This window comes from Sus scrofa, chromosome 9 (assembly GCF_054392235.1).
Source record: "Sus scrofa isolate SSC_HxYL_T2T_F1_AM1 chromosome 9, Sscrofa_HxYL_maternal_Yorkshire_Landrace_v2.0, whole genome shotgun sequence".
NCBI classification, from domain to species: domain Eukaryota; kingdom Metazoa; phylum Chordata; class Mammalia; order Artiodactyla; family Suidae; genus Sus; species Sus scrofa.
The window spans coordinates 113,225,077-113,250,402 of NC_139391.1; the positions used below are offsets into that span (position 1 = coordinate 113,225,077).

The 25,326-nt window shown below is 39.7% G+C and overlaps 2 protein-coding genes across 6 annotated transcripts in view; one reads left to right on the top strand and one right to left on the bottom strand.

Moving 5' to 3' along the window:
• Window positions 1–19,610, top strand: part of EPDR1 (ependymin related 1) — a 29,135-nt gene extending 9,525 nt beyond the window's left edge. The window contains exons 2-3 of the mRNA XM_021063578.2: window positions 16,555–16,763; window positions 17,896–19,610. Of these exons, the coding sequence (XP_020919237.2) occupies window positions 16,555–16,763; window positions 17,896–18,092 (406 nt within the window). The 3' untranslated portion in view covers window positions 18,093–19,610. The remainder of the gene's footprint in view (window positions 1–16,554; window positions 16,764–17,895) is intronic.
• LOC102157670 (uncharacterized) overlaps window positions 1–25,326 on the bottom strand; it is a 210,717-nt gene that overhangs the window by 1,458 nt on the left and 183,933 nt on the right. Inside the window, exon 8 of one of the 5 annotated variants that reach the window (XR_014816145.1) lies at window positions 12,567–16,050. The exons of 3 other annotated variants lie outside the window; for them this stretch is intronic. Coding sequence is in view for 1 of the 2 variants with exons in the window: in XM_084977513.1 (XP_084833639.1) it covers window positions 14,540–14,905 (366 nt within the window). In the remaining variant the exon portion in view is untranslated. Of the gene's footprint in view, window positions 1–12,566; window positions 16,051–25,326 lie in introns of those variants that run through there. One more of the 5 variants, XM_084977513.1, reaches the window with a different exon arrangement.

Sequence of the window (25,326 nt, forward strand, 5' to 3'; positions counted from 1 at the left end):
GAGTACATTTTCTTTTGAATGAGGGAAGAGTAACAATGATAACATACGTTTATTATAAAAGGATATATAAAATACAGATATGCAAAGAGAAAAAAGTAAAAATCACCCATAATTGCCAAACTGATATGATGACTAGTAACATCTAAATATCCTGGGAGATTTTTAGATGCACAGTTTACATACTGTTTTATAATAGGCTGCTGTTCATTTAACAATGTTGTGCAAACTCATGCATACAGACTAGTTTGCTTCTGTCATCTTTGAACTCCTGGCTTCTTCTCATTCAGATCTCAGCCCATCACCTCCTCAGAGGGGCCCTCTGTGACTGCCCCACAAAAGCCCTCCCCACAAGCACGCACCATCACATGTCACTGTCAGTTCGTTTGTCTGGTGTTTATTGTCTGTCTCTTTTCCCTGGAGCGAGAAAAGAACTGGATCAGTCTGGTTTACTACCAAAAGCCCAGCACCGAGAAGTATTTGGCACATAGAAATTCTCAATGAATGTGTACTGAATGAATAAATACCATTTTTATGGCTTTTGGATTAGTAGCTTTTTCATGGTGGAAAATCTAGATAACAGAGAAGAGCAAAATAAAGAGTAAAGATCTCTAATAATCCTGTTGTCCAGGATTAACAACCCTGATATATATGCTTCTGGGTTTTAAAATTTCTGTTTCTATATATACAATTGTAAAATTAAAATGGAAACATGCCAGGTGATTTTTTTTTAATTTAACAAACCATTATGCATATTTCTCATGCCACTAGGCAGTCTTTAATGGGATCATGTAAAATTACTGATTGGTATTCTGGCTAATGCATAAAACAGAGTTTGTGTAAGCAGTCCCTTATTATGAGACAGTTATATTTCTTTCCCCTTTCTTCTTCATTAGTATAATCAACTACATATATAACCTTGTATTTGTGTGCAATTGTTTGTGTACCACTTTAAAAATATTTTGGACGCGTTTCTGGATAAGAAATGATAGAAAAGGGATTTGCGAATTTATAATTTTTTGACAACTTTGCTTTTCAGGAAACTTGTTCCAACTGATATTTCAACTGGCAGAATATGAATGCTCATATTTCCCACACTCACACTTATAAGGAGTCTAATTATTTTTAGTGCTTTCAAATAGGATAAACAAGAAACTGAAGGGCAAATTGACATACCTACAGTGATGTCAGACCCCTTGTCATGAGTCTCACTCTAATGTGAGTGTCTTTAATTTGTCACAGTTAAGTCTTCTACAGGCTGCTGGATTAACAAAAATATGCTATCACGTTCAGTAAATATTTTTCTGACTTATTTCATAAAGAATTTATTCTAACTAGGATGAATCATAAACTTCCCCAACCTAGCAATTTGTACTAAAAGACTGTCTAACATTAAACCATCTTTGCATTCCTGAAAGAAATTCTAATGTATTATTATGTATTGTCCTTTTAATAGTCCACTTGATTGGATTTGCTAATATTGTATTTAATATTTGTTTTTAATCTAAACACTTTATGTGTAGTTATATTTTTGGCTTGATCTATAGTTTGTTTGTTTGTTTTTTTTTTTTGGTCTTTTTGCCTTTACGTGAGTCACTCCCGCGGCATATGGAGGTTCCCAGGCTAGGGGTCGAATCGGAGCTGTAGCCGCCAGCCTACGCCAGAGCCACAGCAACTGAGGATCCAAGCCGCGTCTGCAATCTACACCACAGCTCACGGCAACGTCGGATCGTTAACCCACTGAGCAAGGGCAGGGACTGAACCCGCCACCTCATGGTTCCTAGTCGGATTCGTTAACCACTGCGCCACGACGGGAACTCCTATAGTTTGTATTTTTGTGGTTTCTATATTTTAATGTCAAGTTTTTGTAGCTTTATAAAAGAATTGACCAGCTTACTATATTTTCCTATGCCCTATAGTCTTGAGGTTGGAAAAAACTGATTCATGAAAACATGTGGACCCAACTCCTTTTGAAGAAGTAACTCATTGATCTTTTTTTAAGATTAAAGATCTAAGATCTCACTGGGCCATTGTAAGGATTTTTTTCTCTAGTTATTGATCTGCTTAACTTTCTGTTTAATTCTGAGTTAGTTTTGGTTATTTATATTTTCCTAGAAAAGTTTTATTTCATCAAGATCATATTTATCATCATAACAAGCTTGTACCTGATATTCTCTTAACTCCTAAACAACTTCACCTATCTATTGATATCTCCTTTTCATGCAAATATTTGTATTTTCTATTTTTTTAACAGTAAGCTAATGGATTTGTATAATGGTTTTATGGTTTATTATTCATTTATATTTTACATCCTATATCTTCATGGTTAAGAATAATTTTTGAGAATTAAATTACACTGCCTAGCCATATTTAGAAAAGGTTTTAAGTAGGGTGGTAGTGAGTCTACACTCCACTACAGGTAGGTGGGCATACCATGACCAAAGGATCTCCCACGTTCCTTTCATCCACAGTCTCTTCCCACTCTTTCTCATCGAACACTGTCTTCAGTGCATATCCTGCTCATCAATCTCAGGTTTGGAGAATTTCCCCCAGTATGGGCTTTGGAAGTTTCCCCAGCACCAGTGGCTTTCTTTAGAAGCAGTGTCTCTTAAATGAAGAGGCCATATGAAGAATCTGATCCCTAGCAGGATGACTGTGTGCCCTCAGATTTTCTGAAGAAGATAAACTCTTAGGACAGATGGAAAACAAACAGAAGAAGCAGCTATCCTTGGATAAAAAGGCTGCAGTGCCTTAGATGATCCTCGTCCCTTCACAGAAAGCTTCTTATGTTGTAGCTAAAGTTAGGTCTACTGGACAAGGTCCAGAGTGTAAACTCTGCCAGTGAGTGAGTGCCACTAGCCTGCCCTGGAAGAGGCACCAAAGTAACCCCTCAAACTCTGCCAGTGTCCAAGTCTGTTGAGTCTGTTGTAACAAATACCAGAGACTGGGTGGATTATAAACAACAGAAATTCATTTCTCACAGTCTAGTGGCTGGAAGTCTGAGAAGCAGGTTCCAGCATGGTTAGGTGAGGACCTTTTTCTGGGTTTCAGACTTCTCAGTATCTTCACGTGGTAGCAGGGGCCAGTGAGCTTTCTTGGGTCTCTTTTATAAGGGCACAAATCCCATTCCTTAGGGCTCCACTCTCATGACATAAGCACATCCCACAGGCCTCATTCCTAATGCTCATCTTGAGCGTTAGGTTTTCAACATGAATTTAGGGGAGATAAAAACATTAAGATCATAGAACACAGAGAATCTGCTGCTCTGGGGCATGTCAGAAGTTGCCAGGGAAGATGCTGGCAGATGAGAAGATGGTGGCCCAAGGCCAAAGGGCACATCAGTTCCTAGGTCTGATGTATCCTTGTCAGCTTCAGGTGAGATATAATTTATGAGGACTATTTCTGGCATCATGAACCACCAGACCAGTTGGCGTGGTCTTCAGAAACAGCCATGGTGAATGCAAGGCCTCTGAGGTTGCCTGAAAATACTTGCAGGGAAGACTGGTAAACAGGACTATCTGCATCGACCCCAAAGCTACTAAAACATTCCCCCCGAGTTGCTTACTGAAACACTTCTTATAGCCTCTGGATTTGTAAGGTCTGCTGCCCAGAGTGTCTCATCAAGAAGCCAATGACCCTGGTTTCCAGGCTGGGAAAGGCAAACGTCCCTATGAAGAAGATGCCTGGGCCATTTTGGAGCTCTCTGAGCTGGCTGAAGTCAAGTGGGAACAGCCCCTGCTTCAGAATCCCCAGGATGACTCTTGGCAGAGGGGCCAAGAGGAAGTGGGGAGGCAGATGCAGTAAAGGAGAGAAAGCCAAGGGGCATGGAACCTCTGATTTGAGAAGAAATGGCAGCGGACCTGTGGAAATTGTACCAGCCTGCACTCTTGGAAGCAAAGGATGCTGAGGAGAGATTTCACCTCAGATTTAATATTCATTAGGATGCCACATCTGGTGTGGTATGATCTATTATGTATTTCCTCTAGATGTGGGAGTCCCCTCTCTCCGAATGGCGCCCTCTACTGTCCCCTTGGTTGCAAACTCTGTATTTTGGACAGTGATTCTCCTTGTAGCCCAGCTCCAGGCATTGTCTGGCTTACCCCGGGTGCCCCAGAGGAGCCACCCTCCTCAGGACACAGCCCCCCCTTAAGGAGTTTAGAGAATGAAGCCTGGGATCCACTTTTCTGGTGCCAGAAATCAGTTTCTTTTGTAAAGGACAAGTATTTAGGTCCCGCTCAGTATGTGGAAAAGAATTTAAAGAGTTTGGATGGTTTCGTGTCTTTCCTTCTTTCAGCATGCTGAGTCAAGCCTCTAAAAGGTCAACGTCTTCTCTTGTTAAAACACAGAGGAATTTTTATAGTGTGTGTTTGTACAAACTGCTAAGTAGCTTTGCCACAAGGTCCTCAGTTAAAAGAGAAATATAAAATATTTTCCTCCTTTTATTACCTACTTCAATTTCTTTTGTATTTATATCCACATTCACCTGACTCCTTGACTTCAATTGTCTTCACAGAGGGTACTGCTGTGGTGCTATAATTTCAGAGATTTTGAATATGGGAGAACTTTGGCTTATGGCTGTTTTACGTAATGATAATTTGGGGGTGTATATAATTCATTGGTTAATAATACTATTTTTACTGAAATTTTTGACTTTTTAAAATTAAAGTATAGTTGATTTACAATGTTGTGCCAATTTCTGCTGTACAACAGAGTGACTCAGCCATATACACATACACACACACATTCTTTTTTTAATATTATTTTCCATCGAGGTCTATCCCAAGAAATTGGATATATATATAGACTTTTAAAGATTCTTTTCCATTACAGGTTATTACAAGATATTGAGTATAGTTCTCTGTGCTGTACAGTAGGTCCTTATGGTTTATCTATTTTATATATAGTAGTGTGTATATATTAATCTTTGAACTTTTCTAACATCTCCTGGTTAATGCCCAGCTCTAGGGAAATTTCTGAAAGTTTGGTATTTTGTCTTCTGTCTTTGTTCCTTACAGAATATCTCTCTGCTTACATGTACTGATTCTCTTATAGTTGTCCCCCACATATCTTATCTTTTCATTAGCTTTTCATCATTTTTTATGTTTTTTTTCTTGAGCTCTGGAATAATACCTTTTTTCAGTGCCCTTGTTATTTGTTTGTTTTTTTTCCCCATAACCAGTCTTCTCTATGTTGCCTCTAGTGCATTTTCTGCTTTGATAATCATGGTTTTCATTGGAAAGCTATCCTTGTGGCCATATATTATTCCTTTCCTCTTAAATGCAGTATCATCCCAAATTTCTAGTGAAAGTAAAGAATAAGATTTATGTATTTTCATTTTTGTTAACTGTTAGCTGGAAGAGTGTATGTGTTTATGTTTCAACTTGGTGGAATGTGATATATTTCTGCTGAAAAGCACAGTGCTGACTGTATGAACCTAACTATCCTTATACCCACTGCAACCTTCTTAATACCCCCAATGTGAAGTTTTAGAAAGCACTCTCTACCATGGCAACATGGGTATCTCACTACTAATGAGGCTGTTTCTTTTAGTAGTGGTGAAAAAAAAGCCAACTTGAACTATTGTCTCATGAGAAGTTTGCTTTTTTTTTTTATTATCTTCCATCAGATGAAAGAATATTTGCCTACATATTGCCAATATTCATCCAGATACATTTCTGGAAAAAAAAATTTCTTCAATTTCTTGAGCACCCTTTTCCTCTTTTGAACTAGAATCCAAGCGGTGGAGGCCCATCGCCTTACAGCTTCTTAAATTGCACACATAATTATTCTTTGATTTTACTTTCCCTAGGGCTGCATTCTCAAGTAATTTAATTTTCCTTTTGTTAAATGTGATTGGCATCAGTCTGCACGATGAGTTGGTGTCTAACACGACAATTTTGAAATAATGTTTTTCTTTTATGTCTCATGATTACTGTAGGGTGTAACTTGATCTTGGTATACGCCAGAATGTCAAGTGGCCGCAGCTCAATTCTTCCTGCTAAGAGTCAGAGAGCCGGCATGCATTACTAATCTATTATACTGCATATTAAACAAATCCAAAATTTGTCCAATTTCTTCCATAAAAGCCAAAGTACTTTTGTAATCACAATATAATATTTGTCCACTCCCTTTACTGTAATTTAATATATCTCGGATGGCCAAGTAGTTGTATGTGGATGGGAAGAATCACTCCTTTCCCCTGTGGAAGGAGGCTATATACTTGTGAATTGGAATGAGTCTGGTTGGAGATCTCACCTTAGATTTGATGCTGGCACCATTATTTACTACTAATTATGCTCGAAGCTTCATATTTTCCTCATCTGTTTAAAAAAAAAAAAAGGAAAAAGCTAATAACACGTCAGCCAGCTGAATATGCCAGTCTGTAACCTCTGCCTTAGACTGTTTTTTCTTTTTCTTTTTTCCCTGACTATCCCAGTTCAGGACAGAAAAGCAATTGCCTCTTGGCTATAAAGGCAGTAGCTCTTCGGGTTCATCTATATCCAGGCCAGACTCTGGTATTTTGAGTTCTAGGATTAACCAAATCCTTGGGCTCTGCTCATTCTGGAAGCAAAGGCTCTTATAGGCTTGTTGTAAGGAATCCAATGGGTAATACCTGTAAACGTTAGTTTTTACTTATTTCATTTAAGGTGCTTTCAGTTGCAGAAAATTTGACTGTCAAGGGCTTAAATTATAAGGATGTTTGTTGTTTACCTCAGAATTCTGGTGATACGTAATTGTAGTTTTGACTCAACAGTTTCATCAGAGTCCCCGGTTCTTCTCCATCAAATTCACTCTGCCATTCTTAGAATGTTGGCTCGTAGTTGCAAAGAGGACATGCTGACTTGTTGCCTCATGGCTGCCTCCACTCTGAGCATCATGTTCTCACCCAACCATGTTCAAAGACAGGAAACAAAGGAAGTGGAATGGAACAGAGACTCTCTTCTTTTTTTTCTTTTTTTTTTGTCTTTCTGCCTTTTCCAGGGCCACACTCACAGCATATGGAGGTTCCCAGGCTAGGGGTCTAATTGGAGCTGTAGCCTCAGGCCTATGCCAGAGCCACAGCAATGTGGGATCCAAGCCTCGTCTGCAACCTATAACACAGCTCACGGCAACACCAGATCCTTAACCCACTGAGCAAGGCCAGGGATCAAACCCACAACCTCATGGTTCTTAGTTGGATTTGTTAACCACTGAGCCACAACGGGAACTCCTCTTCTTTTTTTTTTTTTTTTTTTTTTTTTTGAGAGAAGAAATTTCCAGAGGGATTCCCTCTCCCCATAGACTTCCCTTTAGGTCTCCAAGGCCAGAACTAGTGATACTCCTAGCCTCAAGGGAGACTAAGAAGAGTATATGAGTATACTTTTTTCAGCCTCTATGTTGAGGGGCAGATCAGGGAGAATGGGTGGGAATGCTTGCTGGGTCTTCTACAGAGGGGTCCATTATGCCCTCAGGAATATTCTCCCCTTCATTTCCATCTCATCTGAGTGAATTAACCCTTAATTCACCTTAATGTGTACAAGTTAAATGAGTAGTTTACTTGTTGCGCATTAACTGATTATAGTAAACACAACTGTAATCAGGCTTTCCTATAAAACTATAAATTCTTCTTCTTCTTCTTTTTTTTTTTTAGGGCTGTGCCCGCGGCATATAGAAGTTCCCAGGCTAGGGGCTGAATCCGAGCCACAGCTACTGGCCTACCCCACAGCTCATGGCAATGCCAGATCCTTAACCCGCTGAGCAAGGCCAGGGATCAAACCCACATCCTCATGGTTCCTAGTTGGGTTCGTTAACCACCAAGCCATGAAAGGAACTCCCCCAAACCATAAATTCTTGCTTTTATATCCATTTTCTCAAATAATCTCCATAATAACACTGTGAGGTTCAAAGGAGTCTGTCTTTACATATGGGAAATAGGGAGATTAAAATTATGATCATATAGCTTACCAGTGGTAGACTGTGAACCTTGATTCCTTGACTTAGACTTCTTTACAGTATCTTTCATGTTGTCTGTAAATACTATCCTGAAGTAAGAAAACTAGAGAAAAAGGTTTTCTCCCATTTTCCCATAGAAGGGTAAACTTTTAGTACCTTTTCTAATGCGAAGAAATTAATGAAGCTCTACATCGAGTTAAAATTCCACTGTTCCTTTTTGGGAAACACTAGTACTTCATAAAACATAAAAAGAGACTTTCCTTTGATCCAACAATCTTAGGATGTAAATTTTTCATAGGGATATAAAAATAGAAAGGCAAAAGGCTTTCTGTCCAATTTGTATTAACATAGTTAATACTAACAAACTGTGGAAATAATCTAAGTGGTTATGAGTAGGGAATACAGAAAATTATGATATATATACAAGATAAATATGCATCTGCTAAATTATTGTAAAGTAATGCCATTTATGAAAATTGATACAATCACTGATTTAAAATTCCCAAATAGAGGGGAGTGCCCATCGTGGCGCAGTGGTTAACGAATCCGACTAGGAACCATGAGGTGGCGGGTTCGGTCCCTGCCCTTGCTCAGTGGGTTAACGATCCGGCGTTGCCGTGAGCTGTGGTGTAGGTTGCAGACGCGGCTCGGATCCCGCGTTGCTGTGGCTCTGGCGTAGGCCGGTGACTCCAGCTCCGATTCGACCCCTAGCCTGGGAACCTCCATATGCCACAGGAGCGGCCCAAGAAATAGCAACAACAACAACAACAACAACAAATAAAAAAAAAATAAAAAAAAATAAAATTCCCAAATAGAAAGGGAACCCAATAGCACATTACAAAAGGAATACATTATGAGCAGGTGAGGTTTATTCTGGGGATGTAAGGATAATTCAGTTTTAGAGAATCTATAAACATCTATGAAAGGTAAATGATAAAATTCAATACAAATTCCTGAGACAAAGCATTCGATAAGAACTGATTGTTGCTTCCTTAATATGATGAAATCCCTATAGTTCTTAATCTGCTTGATATTGAAACCACAGTCCCTTTCCTATTAAACTCAGGAAGGCAAAGATGTCCATTATCCCCATTTTATTTAATACCATGTTGGATTTATTGAACAATATAATTGAAACATAAAATATTTAGAGACATGAGAATGAGAAGAAATAAAAGCTATCTCTGCCAATGACCTGGATGCACTATGCCTGGAAAACACAAAAGGCCTAATAAATAAAACTAATTCATATAGTAAGAGACCTCAGGAAGGTATCTGTATATAAGAAGTGGGATAGATGGGGAATTTAGGATCAGTAGATGCAAACTATTCCATTTAGAATGGATAAGCAGTAAGGGCCTATTATATAGTACAAGGAACTATGTCCAGTCTCTTGGGATAGACCATGATGGAAGATAACTTGAGAAAAAGAGCATATATATATATATATATGAATGAATCACTATGCTGCACAGTAGAAGCTGACTTAACAATGTAATGCAATGTAAATCAATTATACCCTAATAAAAATAAATTTAAAAAATTAACATGAAAAATCAATAGCCTTAATATATACAAACCATCTGCTAGAAATAACAATGGAAGGTCTCATTTAAAACAGCAATAGCAAAAACAACAAAAGATAAACTACTTAGGAGTAAATTCAAAGGAAATGTGCAAAATCTGTATAGGAAAAATTTCAAACATTCCTGAAATATACAAAAAACCAAAATGAGATTAAAAAATATAAAGACTTCTTTTTTTGTTGGGGGAAGTGGGATGACAACATCATACAGATAGTAAATCCTTTGTGTATTAGTATTTAAATTTAACTCAGTCCCCTCCAAATGCCAAAAAGTGCTTTTCTTGGAGCTAAATAAGTTAATTCTAAATTTCATATGGAAAAATTAAAAAACCCAAATACGAAGGAGTTCTCTCTGTGGTACAATGGGTTGAGAGTTGGACTTCAGGGGCCTGGGGCACTGAGGAGGCATCATTCCATCCCTGGCCTAGTGCAGTGGGTTAAGAGATCCAGCACTGCCACAGTTGCTTTTTGTTTTAATTAAAAAAGTTTATAGAAAATTGAGAAAATCATATGGTCCTTAAACACATCAAAAGATATTTAACTGACTATAATGAGTGAAGGCAAATTAAAACTGCCCTATTCCTTGTAGAAGGGAAGTGATGGAGGGGTGGGGAGGGGACTTCTAGGGTCTCATAACTTGATCTGGGTGGGAGCTCAGAAATTTTATCCCTGAGAAATTGAAACATTTCTCAGGTTCTTCACTATTATTATTATTATTTTTATACCTGTGGCATATGAAGTTCCCAGGCTAGGGGTAGGATCAGAGCTATAGCTGCCAGCCACAGCCACATCATTACCAGATCTGAGCTGTGTCTGTGACCTACACCACAGCTCATGGCAATGCCATATCCTTAACCCACTGAGCGGGGCCAGGGATTGAACCTGCATCCTCATGGTTACTAGTCGGGTTCATTACCAATGAGCCACAATGAAACTCCTCAAGCTGTACACTTTAGATCTTTGCAGTCTATTGTATCTTCATTATGCTTACCAAAAAAGGAAAATGTTCTAAGGAAAAAAATGCCTGACAGATAATGCATCTTATCAGATTGGCACAAACCCAAGTTTGACAACATTCTCTGTTGGCAAGACTACAAAGAAAACAGGTGCTCTCATATATTGCTGATAGGAGGGCAAAATTGCACAACTCTATGAAAAGTCTGCTAATATTTAACAAAATACCTTTTGCTCTAGTAGTTTCATATCAGTAATTTACCCTAAATATGTATCTCCAAAACATCACAAGTTATCACTGTGGTGTTTTGGGCAATGTAATAAGAATGGAAACAACCCAGTGTTCATCAGTAAGAGACTAACTTAATAACCAATGATACTTACACACAATAAACTATTACATGACCATAAAAAGAATAATGACAACCTCTATGCATTCATAGAGAGTGGAAAAAGCAAGGTGTATATAGTATATACCTTTTCCGTTAAGAAGAGAGAGAAATAAGAGTCCATACATGTGTTTGCTTGTATTTTGTCAAAAGAAATGAAAGAAAATAACATGGAAGTCAATGAAAGTGCTGTCTTTTGAGAGAATGAGGGATGAGGCAGGGACTGGGATGGGAGTATGACTTCTCTGAATACAATTTAATATATTTTTATATTCTGAAACATGACTTTTTTTACATATTTAAATAATAAAATTAAATCAAAGAGGAAAAGTGTGAAGTCCCTGGATTGAGAACAAACAAATGAACCTAATGATATATCAATCTGGAAACACAGTCACTCAGGGAATAGACTTAATCCAAGTTAATTTTTAATGGAGTATTGAGTTGTATTCTAAGGACAAAAAGAACTGCAAACAAATCTTAAACTTCACTAGGCAGTTCTATCTTTTGATAACAGTTTTGAAATGATTGTTTCAATGATATTGTTAAGATAAAGCAAATAATAAATTTGCTAATGTTTTTTAGGAAGGATGACTTTTTTTTTTTTGGCCATGCCTGCGGGATGTGGAAGTTTCCAAGCCAGTGACTGAACCTGCACCACAGCTGTAATCAGAGCCACAGCAGAGACAATGCTGGATCCACTGGGAATTCTGCAGGCATGATTTTTCTTTTAAGAGAAAATACATACAAACCCAAAACCAAAAACGATAGGGGAGAACATATAATGTTAAATTTAGATTGGAAATATCAGTATGAATTCATGATTTTTTTAAAATATAAGAAGCTCTGACCACTGAGAGGTTCTCAGAGCAATGCCATACCAATGACAATGAGCACATCTAGGGCACATATGTTGGTTTCTAAGCTGTTTCTCAGGAAGTTCCAGGGTTCCTTAGAGAAATGGCTGATTTCAGATTTGGTTCAAGGAAAGTTCAAGATGAACCTGTGACATTTGTGTCATGGAAAGCCAGGAATCATTCAAAAACTCATGGAGTTGTCAAAAGTCACAAACACCATGTGGAAGAAGCTCCTACTGACTGAACTTGGTATAATTTCAGCATCAAATGGAATAATGACTGTAATTGTATGTCATGTTGAATAAATAAAAACCCAAGAGTGCAGAGTGATACTAGGTAGATAGATGTATAGATGCCATTTGCTATACCATTGGTAGCATTATGCCAGCCTCCAGTGAAATAAATGATTCAGGGAATGGTTATATTTAAAATGATTAGGTGACAGTTATGGGATAACAGGCTATTCTCAGCAACACAAAGGATTACCCATCAATTACTTAGCAATTGCAAAATGAAATGACTTTTTGATGGAGACATCTGGAGTAACCACATGACTTGGTGATCAAAGTTGGTAGCATTTGTAGTGGAACGGGACATCGCCTGTCTTCTGATGTGATGGGACATGAAGCACAGAGCCTTGTTTTAAAGAGATATTTAGAAAATAGAGCAAATATGGCAAAATGTAACAATGGTTAAAACTAGGTGGTAGATATAAAAAGTGGTCCTTCAACTCTTGTGCATGTTTAAAATATTTCATAAAAAAATACAAAAATATTTCATAGTAAATTAGGGGAAAAGGATTCCATAGATATGTATTTTGGGGAAATACTTGAAAAAAATACCAAGGACAAATTTTTGAATTTAAAATACAGGTTAGAAAATAAATAATCATTTATTTTTGGAAGATGTGTATAGTACACTGAAAAATTAACATATTTGCATACCTATGTTTGTATCAGCACTATTCAAAATAGCCAGAAGTTGGAAACAACCCACGTGTCCATCCATGATGAATGGATAAACAAAACGTGATATATACATTCAATGGAATATTAGTTAGCCTTTTAAAGGAAGGAGATTCTGACACATGCTACACTACTGATGAATCTTGAGGACATGAGGCTAAGTGAAATAGCTTAGTCACAGAAAGATAAATACTGTATGATTTGGCTTGTGTGAGGTACCTAGAGTAATCAAGTTTGTAGAGACAGAAAGTAGAGTGGTGGTTACCAGGACACAGCGGAGGGAGAAATACAAAGATGTTTAATGGATATAGAGTTTCAGTTTTGCAAGATGAAAAGAGTTGTGGAGATTGGTTGCACAACAATGTGAATGTACTTAACTGAACTGTATACTTAAAAATGGTTAAGATGGTAGATTTTTATGTGTATTTTACCACAGTTAAAAACGAAAACTAAAAAATCAATAGATACACATGCACAGAGTTGTTATTTTTCTAAACTAGCGTTTCAAGTTTTAGGAAAATGGATTTTCAGGAAACAATAGAAGTTTCCATGCAGCCTAAGAATTTTGTCAAAAGCCACAAAAATCCTTTGTTCATGAGATGAGAGGCAAAATGGCCCACCAGGCATCTCTTCTGCATTTGGGTTGCCATGAAAAGCTTGGCCTGCTGACCCTTTGGCCAGGCCGGGAGAGCCTGAGACAATGCATCAGGGCCCTCCCGGGAACAGTGCTTTGTTTGGTGTCTGGCCAGTGGGGAGGCAAAGTTGTTGACCGGGGGCTGGCTGGCCTGCCTCATCCTTCACACCCATTCCAGCCCCTCACCTTGCCTGACTGCACCCCAGGGGTGTGGTTTGTGACTCCTGTCCTCACAACTTCCTCCACTTCAGACCCAGACTTTGATCTCGCCTCCCAGGATCCAGTTTCTGTTGAAGTCCATTAGCCTTTTTGGTCTATGGGTTATTAGCCGCCCGGCATCCCAGGCAGATGACTCATTTCAACCCTGGCTGATCTCTGCGTTTTGACCTTCTGGCTCTGTCGGGCTCCAGGCCCTTTATCCTAGTAGTGATGGAGAATGTACATCTTGATTACGAATATGTCATATAAACATACAGGCCATGGAAATCTTCTTTTCCAAACTTCAAATGGAGCAGTACTAGCATTTGTATCCACACGGGATTTTGAAAAAATGATTTATACAGTCCTATTTTGTTTCGCATTAAATTAATATTTTCTGTTTTGCTTAAGGCACTGTCAACATGACCTTAATACCATGTGCCCTCTTTTTTTTTTTCAAATTAAATATTTTGCAAACTTAGAAAAGTACAGAGAACACCATAACAAACACCTGTGTTCAGACCACCCAGAATTAACCTATGTTAACATTTTGTGGAGATGGCTTCAAGTCTAGAATTCTCATTTTGAAATTAACTTTTACCTCTGTGTATGGACAGAGCTGGCCTTAGGAAAGCAGTGACTTTGGCAGAGTTTCTTTTCTGCTTTCCCCTTCCCTTCGCCAGCAGGTAACTGACCCAGCGTCAGTGGCACCTGGTTCTGCCATGGGCCATGCGGTGCCTCTCCCAGGACAACTGTGCTGGCAGCTGTTCCCCAGGGCTCTGGATGGAACAGTAGAGTCCTCAATTGTATTAGAACCAAGGCCTGGTTATGAGTCACAGAAAAAGTTCCAAGCAGAGAAAGGAAAGTTTATTAGAACAAAGGAAACATCATAATTCTGCAGGTGGATATGTGGGCACCGGGCCTCAGAGAGAAAATGCATCCAGGAAATGAACAGCTGTTGGGATCCCAGCTGGCTGCTGCTTCTCTCTGCTTTGTTCTTCACTCTTATTCAGCTCACATATTGAAAATTAGCCTCTTATGGCTTCTGTGTTTATACACAACATGACCAGCCCCAGGAAGTGTCTGACTAGCAGACATTCGGTGGCAATTCCACATGTCAAAGCTAAAGAATCTGATTCTCCCATCCTGGGCCAGATGTCCCCCTCTGGTCCAGAAAGCTCTGTAGAGGGTAGCCAGGTCATGTATGCAAACATGGCTGCCAGGCTTCTACTTCTGTGATCCTGTGGATTGAGGGGCTGAGTTTCAAGAAGGAAACACCCCCCTTTTGGACATGGCTTGTGCATCTTCCAGGCGACAGTCGCTGCAGTTTGAAAAGCACACAGCGGGAGTATCAGCCAAAGCTTGGAATGACTCTGGAAGCTAAAGACCTTGAACTTGGAAAAGCACAAGAGGATGACACTTATGGTGAGGAGGAGGGTAACGCAGACAACCACTCCTGAGGGCGTACAGTATAGGTGCGTCATGGGGCATCGCTCTCAATGAAAGGATCTTGGAGCAGGATTTGTGTATGGACAAGGAATCCCATGTAACAACTGGATTGTGCTCGAAAGTCAATGCTCATGTTTCTGTACTCCTTCCATAAATGTTTAGACTCTGACATGCCAAGGACTTAACCAGGGGTGCAGAAACAGTGAGAGTCCAGCCCCAAACTCCTCCAAAGAGCTTACAGTTTGATATGAGCCCTGCGTGTGTATCACAGGAGGCTGGCTCCATTTTGTAGCAGGATCGTGTAACATGAACACTTCCTGTTCTTTCTCCATTCACTCTCGCTTCTCAAAGTCTGTGCTGGGGTTTTACCCCTGAAAGCCATTTCAAACATTTTACGGAATAAGCTGGGTTGATATATTATAAATCAGGTCATGTTTATGTTTTTATACTAGCTCATAGAAAATGGAAGCATGATATGAAGAGTGGTACTATTTTGACCATATAGACAGTTATCATTTATAGCTGAATATGAGTTATTAGAAATATTTGAATATTAGGAATATTCAAATATTTCTTCTATTCTAAAGAACAGAAGTTTAATCCCTGACTTGGGATGGAGAACAGGTATCCTCTGTGGGAGGTGAGGAATGCAGTAAGAACCACATCCCACTGCCAATCTGTTGGCTATTGATATTTGCTCATGAAAAGCCCTTTCTCTGGGCTCTTCTGCTTTCAGGTGGTGCAGATTTCACTTTTGAAGCCAGGGCTGCAACCTCACTTCACTTGACCAACAGCAGTGCCCTGAGTTTTGGATTGACAGTCGAATGCATGAAAACCCAACACCAAGATGGTTTAGCTTTAGGAAAGACAGCCCTGGTGACCACATAGCATGCAAGGTCATGACGGGTGTTCTCACAGATTGTGGAGTGACTCCAACTTGCTCCATACATGGCGTGTGCATGAGGGGATGAGGCTGAGAACACCTGAAAAACTTGATTCAGGGAAGCCATTTGAGTGGGGTCCCTTCTGGTTTTGTCCTCACCTGTCTTAGCCCATTCTCAGCACAGCTGCACTTCACCAAAGCCCATTCCTAGGATGACAATAGAGACAGTGGGGTATAGGTGGCTAGTGTATCCCCAGTGGGCTCTTGTCCTGCATTCAGCATATGCCTGTAATCCCTTGACTCAGTGCTGCAGGGGGAACTCAACCAAGCCAAGGGTCAAATCATCCTGTGTTCCTGAGGCTGAAAGGCAGGTCACAAACCAGGGGCTAACCCAGGGCCCAACCCACGGCCCCATCTTCTTCATGTTTGTATCCTAAGCACAGGGTCTGTCATATAATGGGTACTTTATAAGTAACTGTCTAATGAATATTCAGTTTTGACCTCTGAACTTCAATTATTTTATATTTAGGTTGTTCATGTGCCTAGGGTTTATAAATAAGTAAATGATTGCTTAGCAAGCAGAACTATTTTTTTCTATTGTCTTGATTTTAAGAGTAATTTATATCAAAGGCCTTTGGCTTTTATGCAGATAAAAAGCACAGTGATTGTAACATAAAGTCCTGAACTGTTCTCTTTTAATCTGTCTTTCAGATTATTTGAATATATTTTGCTCTATAATGATGGAGTGATGTTTCAGATTGAACAGGCCACCAAGCAGTGCTCCAAGATCACCCTGACGGACCCCTGGGACCCTCTAGACATTCCTCAGAATTCCACCTTTGAGGACCAGTACTCCATAGGGGGACCCCAGGAGCAGATCACTGTCCAGGAGTGGTCGGACAGAAAGTCAGCCAGATCATGTAAGAGTTCAACAAAGTATTCAAGTGTTGTGTCTCAGGAGGCATGGGAGGAAATAATGTTTAAGTCCATTAAGGAAGGCAGATGTTAAGGAAACTTATAATCATAATCAAATTGTTGAATTCCGTTTTGAAGTCCCCATGTGTACCCCGCTGGCTGCGTAGCACCAGTATCTAAGTGTTGCCTTCGAAACATCTTGGTCTTCTAGGGCCACCTGTAACTTTCTGCCACTTTGACTGTTATGGGATTAGCCTTTGCTCTGATGTTTAACGATGTCTCCGAGTTTTGTGACATGGAAGGTAGTTGTCTAAACTGCATGTTAGAATTGGTACCTTCTTTTCCTTCCCCCACAGCACTAACTAAAGTTGTAGTGAGCAGATATACTTCCATTATGGTGTCTTTTTATATATAGATGTGAAGAAGCTCTTCTCTGCAGCGCTGCCAACACACCTCCCCCAAGACTGTTTCAAAAATACAGGCCTCTATAATGTGGAAAACAATACGACAGGTCCCCCAACATTGAGCACAGAAATGGCATATGACCCAGCAATTCCACTTCTTGGCACATAGCCCAAAGAATAGAAAGCAAGGAATCAAACCAATACGTGTACAGCCATGTTCAAAGCAGCATTATTCATAACAGCCAGAGTTGGAAACAGCTCAAGTGTCCATCGGCAGATAAATGGGTACACAAAAGATGTATATACATACAGCAGAATGTTATTGAACTTAAAAGGAAGAAGTTCGGAGAGGTTGCGGCATGGATGAACTTTGACACTATGCTCAGTGAAAATAATCCAGTTAGTAAAAAACAAATACTGTATGATTTCACTTATATGAGGTACCTAGAGCAGTCAAAATGATAGAGACAGAAAGCAGAATGGTGGTTGCCAGGGGCTGGGAGAAGGGAGGAATCGAGACTTAGCGTTTAATGGGCACAGAGTTTCAAATGAGGAAGATGGAAAATGGAGATGGACAGTGGTGATGCTTTCATAGCGACATGAACTTAGTGCCATGGAACTGTACTTAAAAATGGTTAAAATGATGTACTTTATGTGTATCTTAGCACAATTAAAAATACATTCATTTGGCATGTCTTCTGCATTAAAAACTCCACTTGCCTGCCTCTTACAGATGAAACCTGGATCGGCATTTATACAGCCAAGGATTGTTATCCTGTCCAGGAGACCTTCACCAAAAATTACAGTGTGATATTGTCCACACGGTTTTTTGACATACAGCTGGGCATTAAAGACCCCTCGGTGTTTATCCCGCCAAGCACGTGCCAGACAGCCCAGCCAGAGAGGATGCGTGAGGACTGCTCCTGGTGAGCCTGTGAACACTGAAGGGGCAGCATCGGACATCAGAGGCCGGCGGCCCCAGCTCAAACCAGATTTGAGACTTGAGAGATGAGAGACTGTTAGAGTTGAATATCAGAAATCTATGAAGATAAACTTTGATGTGTGCAGTTTTTTTGGGGTTTTTTTTTTTTTTTATATATGGTTGTGACTACTTGGGCTAGGTTTACAAAAAGGGATGGGATGGAGAATGTGTGGTAATACATGAAGACATGGCTAACACAGGGACCTCAGATGTTTCTAAAGCCTGTCTGGGTGTAGCACTTTGTGTGTACAGGTTATAGAAAGAGCATGGCATACTCAGGGGTGGGGTGAGGGTCAGCAGGAGTGGTTTGCCTTGGTGGTAGAAAATGTGTTATTACTGACACTACTGAGAATTGCTGAATTGCTGACACGTGGAGATAAAACAAAGCAGAATGACTTTGGTCAGTTTTTGTATTAGTTTTTAAGTTCTCTACAGACAATGACCCCCTTATTGCCTGCGCTGGGGGAAGGACTGATCCCACCGCTCCATCCCTCCAGCACCTCCTTTTCCCTACCCTCTGCTGCCTTGGCTGCTGACGCAGTGGTCCCTTAAAAGTCCCTTCCGGCCTTAAGAGCTTTATGGCATGACCCAATGGATGGAAACATGTTGGGAGGAAATGAAAGGCTATAATACAAAGTGATTATTCCTCTAAAGCTATATTTTAAAACAAGAGGTTTTGGAAAATCTTAATGTCTATATCTGGGTAAGCATGAGCCATGTACGCTTCCTTTTTTCTATGCAAAGTATCGATATATGTGCTGAATCATCACATATTTGTCAGTGACCCGGAGAGACAGGTAGCATTCTAAGAACAGCTACCTGGGAATCAGTAGGCTATTGTTTCTGAAATCCAGAGCAAGAATTCCTTTGTACTAGAACTCTTTGATTTGCTAGACACTCCATGCTTCCCTTCACCTATGCATCCCTGGGGCATTGTTTGACAACCTCTTTGTCTATTCAACTTCCGATCATCCTCCCCAGGTCAGCTTATGCATGGCCTTCAAAGAGCTGCTCCCAAGCCTGGATTGGTTGCACCTTACAGCTTGAACATCGTATAATGACAATGCTTACTAGGCTGTGTCTAGATTTCCTGCCCCCTGGACTCTCTTGCTCACCAGCCTAGCTGTGAGCTCTGTGAGTACGGGTACCATGTTCTGTTTACTTTTATATGCGCAGCACCAAGTGCCTGCTACATGGTCAGTGCCCTAAACATTTGTAGAGTGGAGAATGCTAGCTTCTCTGGTCCTTACTTCCTCGTCTGTTAAATGGGATTGGGTTCGCTGATCTCTGCTAATCTCTAGGGACACCTCTAGTGATAAAATTCTAGATTCCTTCTGCTATTAATTTTTGTCCGGCCACCTATCTATCCATCATTTATCTCGAGGAGAAATGTATGACATCTATATTATGCTGAAAACAATCTGTATTACAGCTTTATATTGTTTCAATAAACAAATTTAATTGCACGTTTAAGTGTTCTTTGATATATTTTATCTTGGCTGTATGGGAGTTAAAATGTTTCTCTAATGAAAAAGTGCTTCATGAGATCTACACCAAATTCGATATCCCTTCTCAAAAGCCTTCTCTTCCTCTTAAAAGTCCAGTGACCTGGATCAGAAGCCTCAGTCATTCTTAACCCATATTTTCTCCTTCAGTGCTCATAGGCAATCAGTGTCATGAGTCCCATTAGAACAATTCTTAAAGCTACTGCCTCCTACCCATCCCCTCAGCCTCCCCCAAGGTCCAGGTTCTTAACATTGCTGGCCTTGGCAAGATCTTGATACCCTCTGTCTTTGTCTTTCTTCTAGAAGCCATCCTCCACTCATTCATAAGCCAGTCCTGAACCCCTCTTATCTCCAGTGCCCATGCTGGTTACTGGAGTCACAGAGCAAGTGAAGCCCAGCCAAGGCTGGCATCTGGAATGTATGGATGGGGGAGATTTTCACAATTGCTTTGAAGGTGGTCCAGCCCGATAAAGCCTTTGTGACAGTGTTTGCCCCACTTCCCCTCTCTATCCACAGGATGGCCCCACTCCCTTCCAAACTGCACATCTCCTTAGCCCTGCATCTTTGCCTTTCCCACTCCAATCCACACCCTCACTCAAAAGAGAAAGGAAGGGAACTCCTATTTTATTCAAGACATGTGAAGTGGGTGTCTTTCATTTTTCATTTGGTTTGATTTGGTAGTTAAACCCCTTCTCAGCTTAGCCAAGTCTTCTTTCCAGAAGGATTTTGTGTCTGTCGGGACCACAATACACACTTGATGGTGCCCTACTCCTGTGGTTCTCCACTGTCCACAGGTAAAGGGGAGGCTCCTTAGCCTGGTGTTCAAATTGCATGGCTAAGTGTTCTTTTCGTTTATCAGGATAATTTTTTATGACAAAAGGTACTCTTCTTATTAAAACATAACTGCTATCATTGTAATTTTCACTTGAGTTATATAATGTCAATAAAGAAAATTATCAAGAAACAATTCATCAAAGGGTTATCTTGCGAAATGGTTTTACAAACCTTAAGTACATGATTTAGTAAACTCTCAGCTTCGTTTTTAGTTTTCTCAGCCTGGAGAAAGGTTGGGAAAACAACAGTATTGTTTTTTTTTTGTCTTTTTAGCTATTTCTTGGGCCGCTCCCGCGGCATATGGAGGTTCCCAGGCTAGGGGTCGAATCGGAGCTGGAGCCACCGGCCTACGCCAGAGCCACAGCAACGCGGGATCTGAGCCGCGTCTGCAACCTACACCACAGCTCATGGCAACGCCGGATCTTTCACCCACTGAGCAAGGGCAGGGACCGAGCCCGCCACCTCGTGGTTCCTAGTCGGATTTGTTAACCACTGAGCCACGATGGGAACTCCGGAAAACAACGGTATTAATTTCCCAACCAGGAGGCGCCAGCCTAAACTGTTGGAAAATTTTCAGTTAACTAAATACACAAATCTGTTTGATTAACAGTATAGTTTTGGGGTAGGTGGGTAGTTATATGAAATAGATATTTAGGGTTGGGTTCATTTCTCTACCAGGGACAGAAGTGGTGTATTTGTTAGGGCATTATGGTATAGCCATCCTATCTTATGGAATAAGGACAATTTAGCAGAGCCAAGTTTCCCATTAAATTCCATTATAAAATGCAGAATTCTTGCCCAGGAAAAACAAAATTGTGTAAAAACTAAATTGAAAACTTTTGATGAGAAAACGTTTCTGAAACATTCTAGAATCACATTAGTAATTAGCAGTGGTAATTTAGTATTTTTTTTTTAAATCAGGGCCCTTTGCTTTTGCAGAAGTTTTAAATTCTAAAGTGTTAGGAGACCTTTTCTTAGCAGCTCTAGCCACTCTGAGGACTTGGGAGTAATAAAGTAAAGCCATAGACTGATCTGTCTACACAATCTTAGGATATTTTGATGATCTGTGGTGCACATTAGGGTCAGAGGAGTGAGTAAAAGTGATGCCCCAAGCCTAGCAAAGGTTTGTGCTTTTATGAACTGTCTTTTTGATTCAACCTCCTTTCACTTACTAGCTTTCATAATTCCCTCCAAAGTCAGCAACCACACGTTCTCATCATTGTAACTCACACTACATAAAAAGTGAGAAATAGCACTGTAAAGATTTCAGACAGATACTCCTGATAGCCTGGCATTAAGGACATTGCTTAGATCCTTATGTGTCCTATCTAATAATATCAAAAATATCATGCTTATAGAAATCCTATACATTCTAGTTCAATCTATCTATGTTCTAAACAGCAAAGATAACTGAAGATTTAGAATAAGGTTATGGATAAAAATAAGAATAAAAGAATAGGAGAGGGAGGATGAGGAAGAAGAAGAGGAGGAAAAACCATTTGATGTATCGTCATAAATTCTCAATCCAAGTTATTGATATGTATTGATAAATAAACATGAGGAGAATTCAAGCCATATTGGAGAAGCAGCTTAGAGATTTTCAGTTCAGCCACCTCCATTTTAAGTTACCATAACATAGAGCATTTCCAAATTAAATATGCTTCCCTAAACCACTAATCAGTGGCCCCTTCTATCACAAATGTTCCTGGAATGGAGATAAGGTTTTCCCCAGATTCTTGCTATATATAATCATTTAGTACAACAGTCTATTAAGAATAAGTTGTTTAATAAAAACCCAATATGTTATTTAAAAAAATAAGTTGCTTTCTACTTATAGAAGAGTGTTAGCAACAAATTTATTTAATGAGGTAAGATGTAAATATGCTAAACATTTAATTGCTTGGAAATAAGATTAAGCTCTGTTATTGAAGACATTGTATCACTAAATACACAATGTATGGATAAGGGAGTTATTTAGAGATTTAAGCCATGGAAAAAGATCTTCACATTCAGGGTTAAAAAACTGGAGGAATAATGAAGTCCTATTAAATCAAGATTGTCATTGGAAACCTATCTCATCAGGATGGGGCTATCAGGATGGAGCTGATGTGAAAGAATCCTGGAAAGTTCTCATTTTGTCTGAAGACAAAATGGTTTAGCAAAAGGAGATTTGTTTATGTGAAATTTAGTTAGGGAATCTAAGACCAAGGATTTGGTGGTATTTATCTAGCTGTGTGCAAGAGAGAAAATTATTTAGCTGGGACTTTGGCCCCCTGGAACTTTCTAGAACTCTGGTGACCTAGGCAAGACCAAGTGGAGGAAGTAGAGGCCAAAGAAGTCACAAACCAGAGCAGGGTAAATTAATAGGTGTGTCTACTCTACTACAAATTCCACCTCAAGTAGATCTTATCACTCCCATGTCAGAAAAAGGGCACAGGGAACAGACCCTCTAGCACCGGAGGAAAGGAGGGAGTAAGGACACAGGTGCAAAGGATTTGCCTCGGTGCCTAACACTGCCTTCTCTAGAGCTTGGTTTCAGAACAACAGCAATAATTTATCATCACAGGTGAATGTCCTAAATGGCAGACTTAAGTATTCCAACTCACTGAAAAGATGCAAAACACTATTGTAAAACAATGCATTGTTGTACTGGTTTATATGCCAGTCTCGTGCCCAAGTTAAGTTGCTTAGTAGATGTCAGTTTTTGGGGAGACTATGGGGTGTAATAGAAAGGACAAGGGCTTGAAATCATACATACTTGAATTCAAATGCCAATTAGGTCACTTATTACCCTGCACAAGTTATTGGAACTCTCTATGAGCCTAAGTTTTCTCCACTTCCTACTAAAAGGACTGTGTTAGAATTAAATGGAACAGCATTTATAAAGGATGTAGCCAATGACTTTGCAAGTAATGGGCACTCAAAATGTTAGATATTTGGCTTCTTTCCCTTGGGAGTTTGACCAACCCTCCATGAACCAACAAAATCAACACTTTATGGACATGTAAATCTGCTAAGGATCTTATCTGGGTTATAGTGGCCCATGAAGGCAATGCCTTCTAGGTGTTCACCTTGTCCCATTGGCTGGCCTGCCCTCTGGGATATCTCTGAATGCTCTCCATTGCCTCATACCCATAGGCAGAAATGTACCCACCCTTAGCCATACTCAGGTACCATCAGGGGTAACAGAAGCTTAGTTTTAAAAATAACTGCAACTTTCTTTTATAAATGAGCCTCCCATGGCTCTTGCCATTTTCCACAGAATACATTAAGGATAGAGGAAATTAAAATAGTGTCAACCTCGATCCTAGAGAATATTAACAAGTACTTACTTTGTGTCAGAGTCTCTATTCCATTTTATACCAATTATCTCATTTAATCTCTACGACAACCTTTGACCTAGAAGTTATTATTATTTCCATCTCATAAATTAGAACACTGAAGTTCATATCAAATGCCCTTGAGAAGATAACGAATAACAATTTTCAACTGCTATTTTACCTCCTAGATATATGCTGTTAGTATATTATTATAGAAGTTATGTTTATTAAATGAGGAAAAACCTGAATGAATCCATTAAAGCACAATTCTCTACAGCCAATTTTGAATATGAGCTAAATATAAAACTGAGAACATCAGACTGTGGGCTTCTAGGTTGTGGTGGCACCTCCTTATCTTTCTCCAGACTTCATGATCAAATGTCCTTTTAAACAAACAAACAAACAAACACATAAAGCCACAATAGTTCTGGAAATAAGAAGTATCCATCAACAGTTTGCCAACCTGTAAGAATGCCCTCTAGCCGTGAGAGCGGCTGGCTGAGCAAGGGCCTTGATCATTCCGCTCCTAAGCTCTGAAAAGCAACAGGCAGGTAGGAATGCAGTAAGAAAATGTCCTCACCCACTCTTACCACTTCTGCCAAAGGTCTGGCCTGATCAGTTAGAAAGCCAACAGGTATCTCCCCTGCTGGGAGATTATTTCTGGGGCAGCGAAAACCATTCCTTCATCCTCTGTTTTCACATCATTTCTCAATAGCACTACTTTCCTGAATTAATTCCTGGTAATACTAATTCTAAGAGTGAAATAGAATAGACTGTGGGCCATGGTCAACAGCACATACTCTTAGGGACTGAAGTCTCCCAAAGAGTTTTGGAAAAGCATCTTGGGGATTGTGATTTCCTGGCTGAAGAAAAAGCATCACCTGTCCAAATTCTCCGGAACCCATTCATTCACTAAGCTTTATGAGATGTTCCTACATCTAAGACTCTCTTCTAGGCACTGGCATGCACTGAAGGAGGAAAAGCCAGGTCCTACCCTCAGGGAGCTTCCATTCTGGTTTTGGTGGGCGGGCAGGCAGGCAACAGACAGACCATTAAAAAAGCCAGAAAGTGACAAGAACTATACAGAGAATTAAAGAAGATGATAAAGTAGAATGAATAAATAGCCACTTTAGATGGAGATGGTCAGGGAAGCCCTCTCTGAGGAGGCGCCCTTTAACTAGAGATCTTAAGGTCATGAAAACATCCTACATTGGTATGAAATGAATTCTTATTTGAGGAAAGATACAGGTCTGCCTGTTGCAGAGACTGGCCTCTTGCTACTTAGTTGAACATCTGTTTAGGCAGAAGAAATTTTGAAGCTAAAATTTAAAAAAATCAATAGTTTAAAAGTACCAGCCATAATCAGAAACAAAATAAAAACAAAGCTTACAATCTCACTAGAATCAGGAAAACAAGGACTCCTGGGAAAAAACCCTTACAAGAAAGTCGTGGAGCCTACATTCTAAAAAAAATACACAAACTTTATAAAAGTACAGCAGTATGTAATGATTTTTTAAATCACT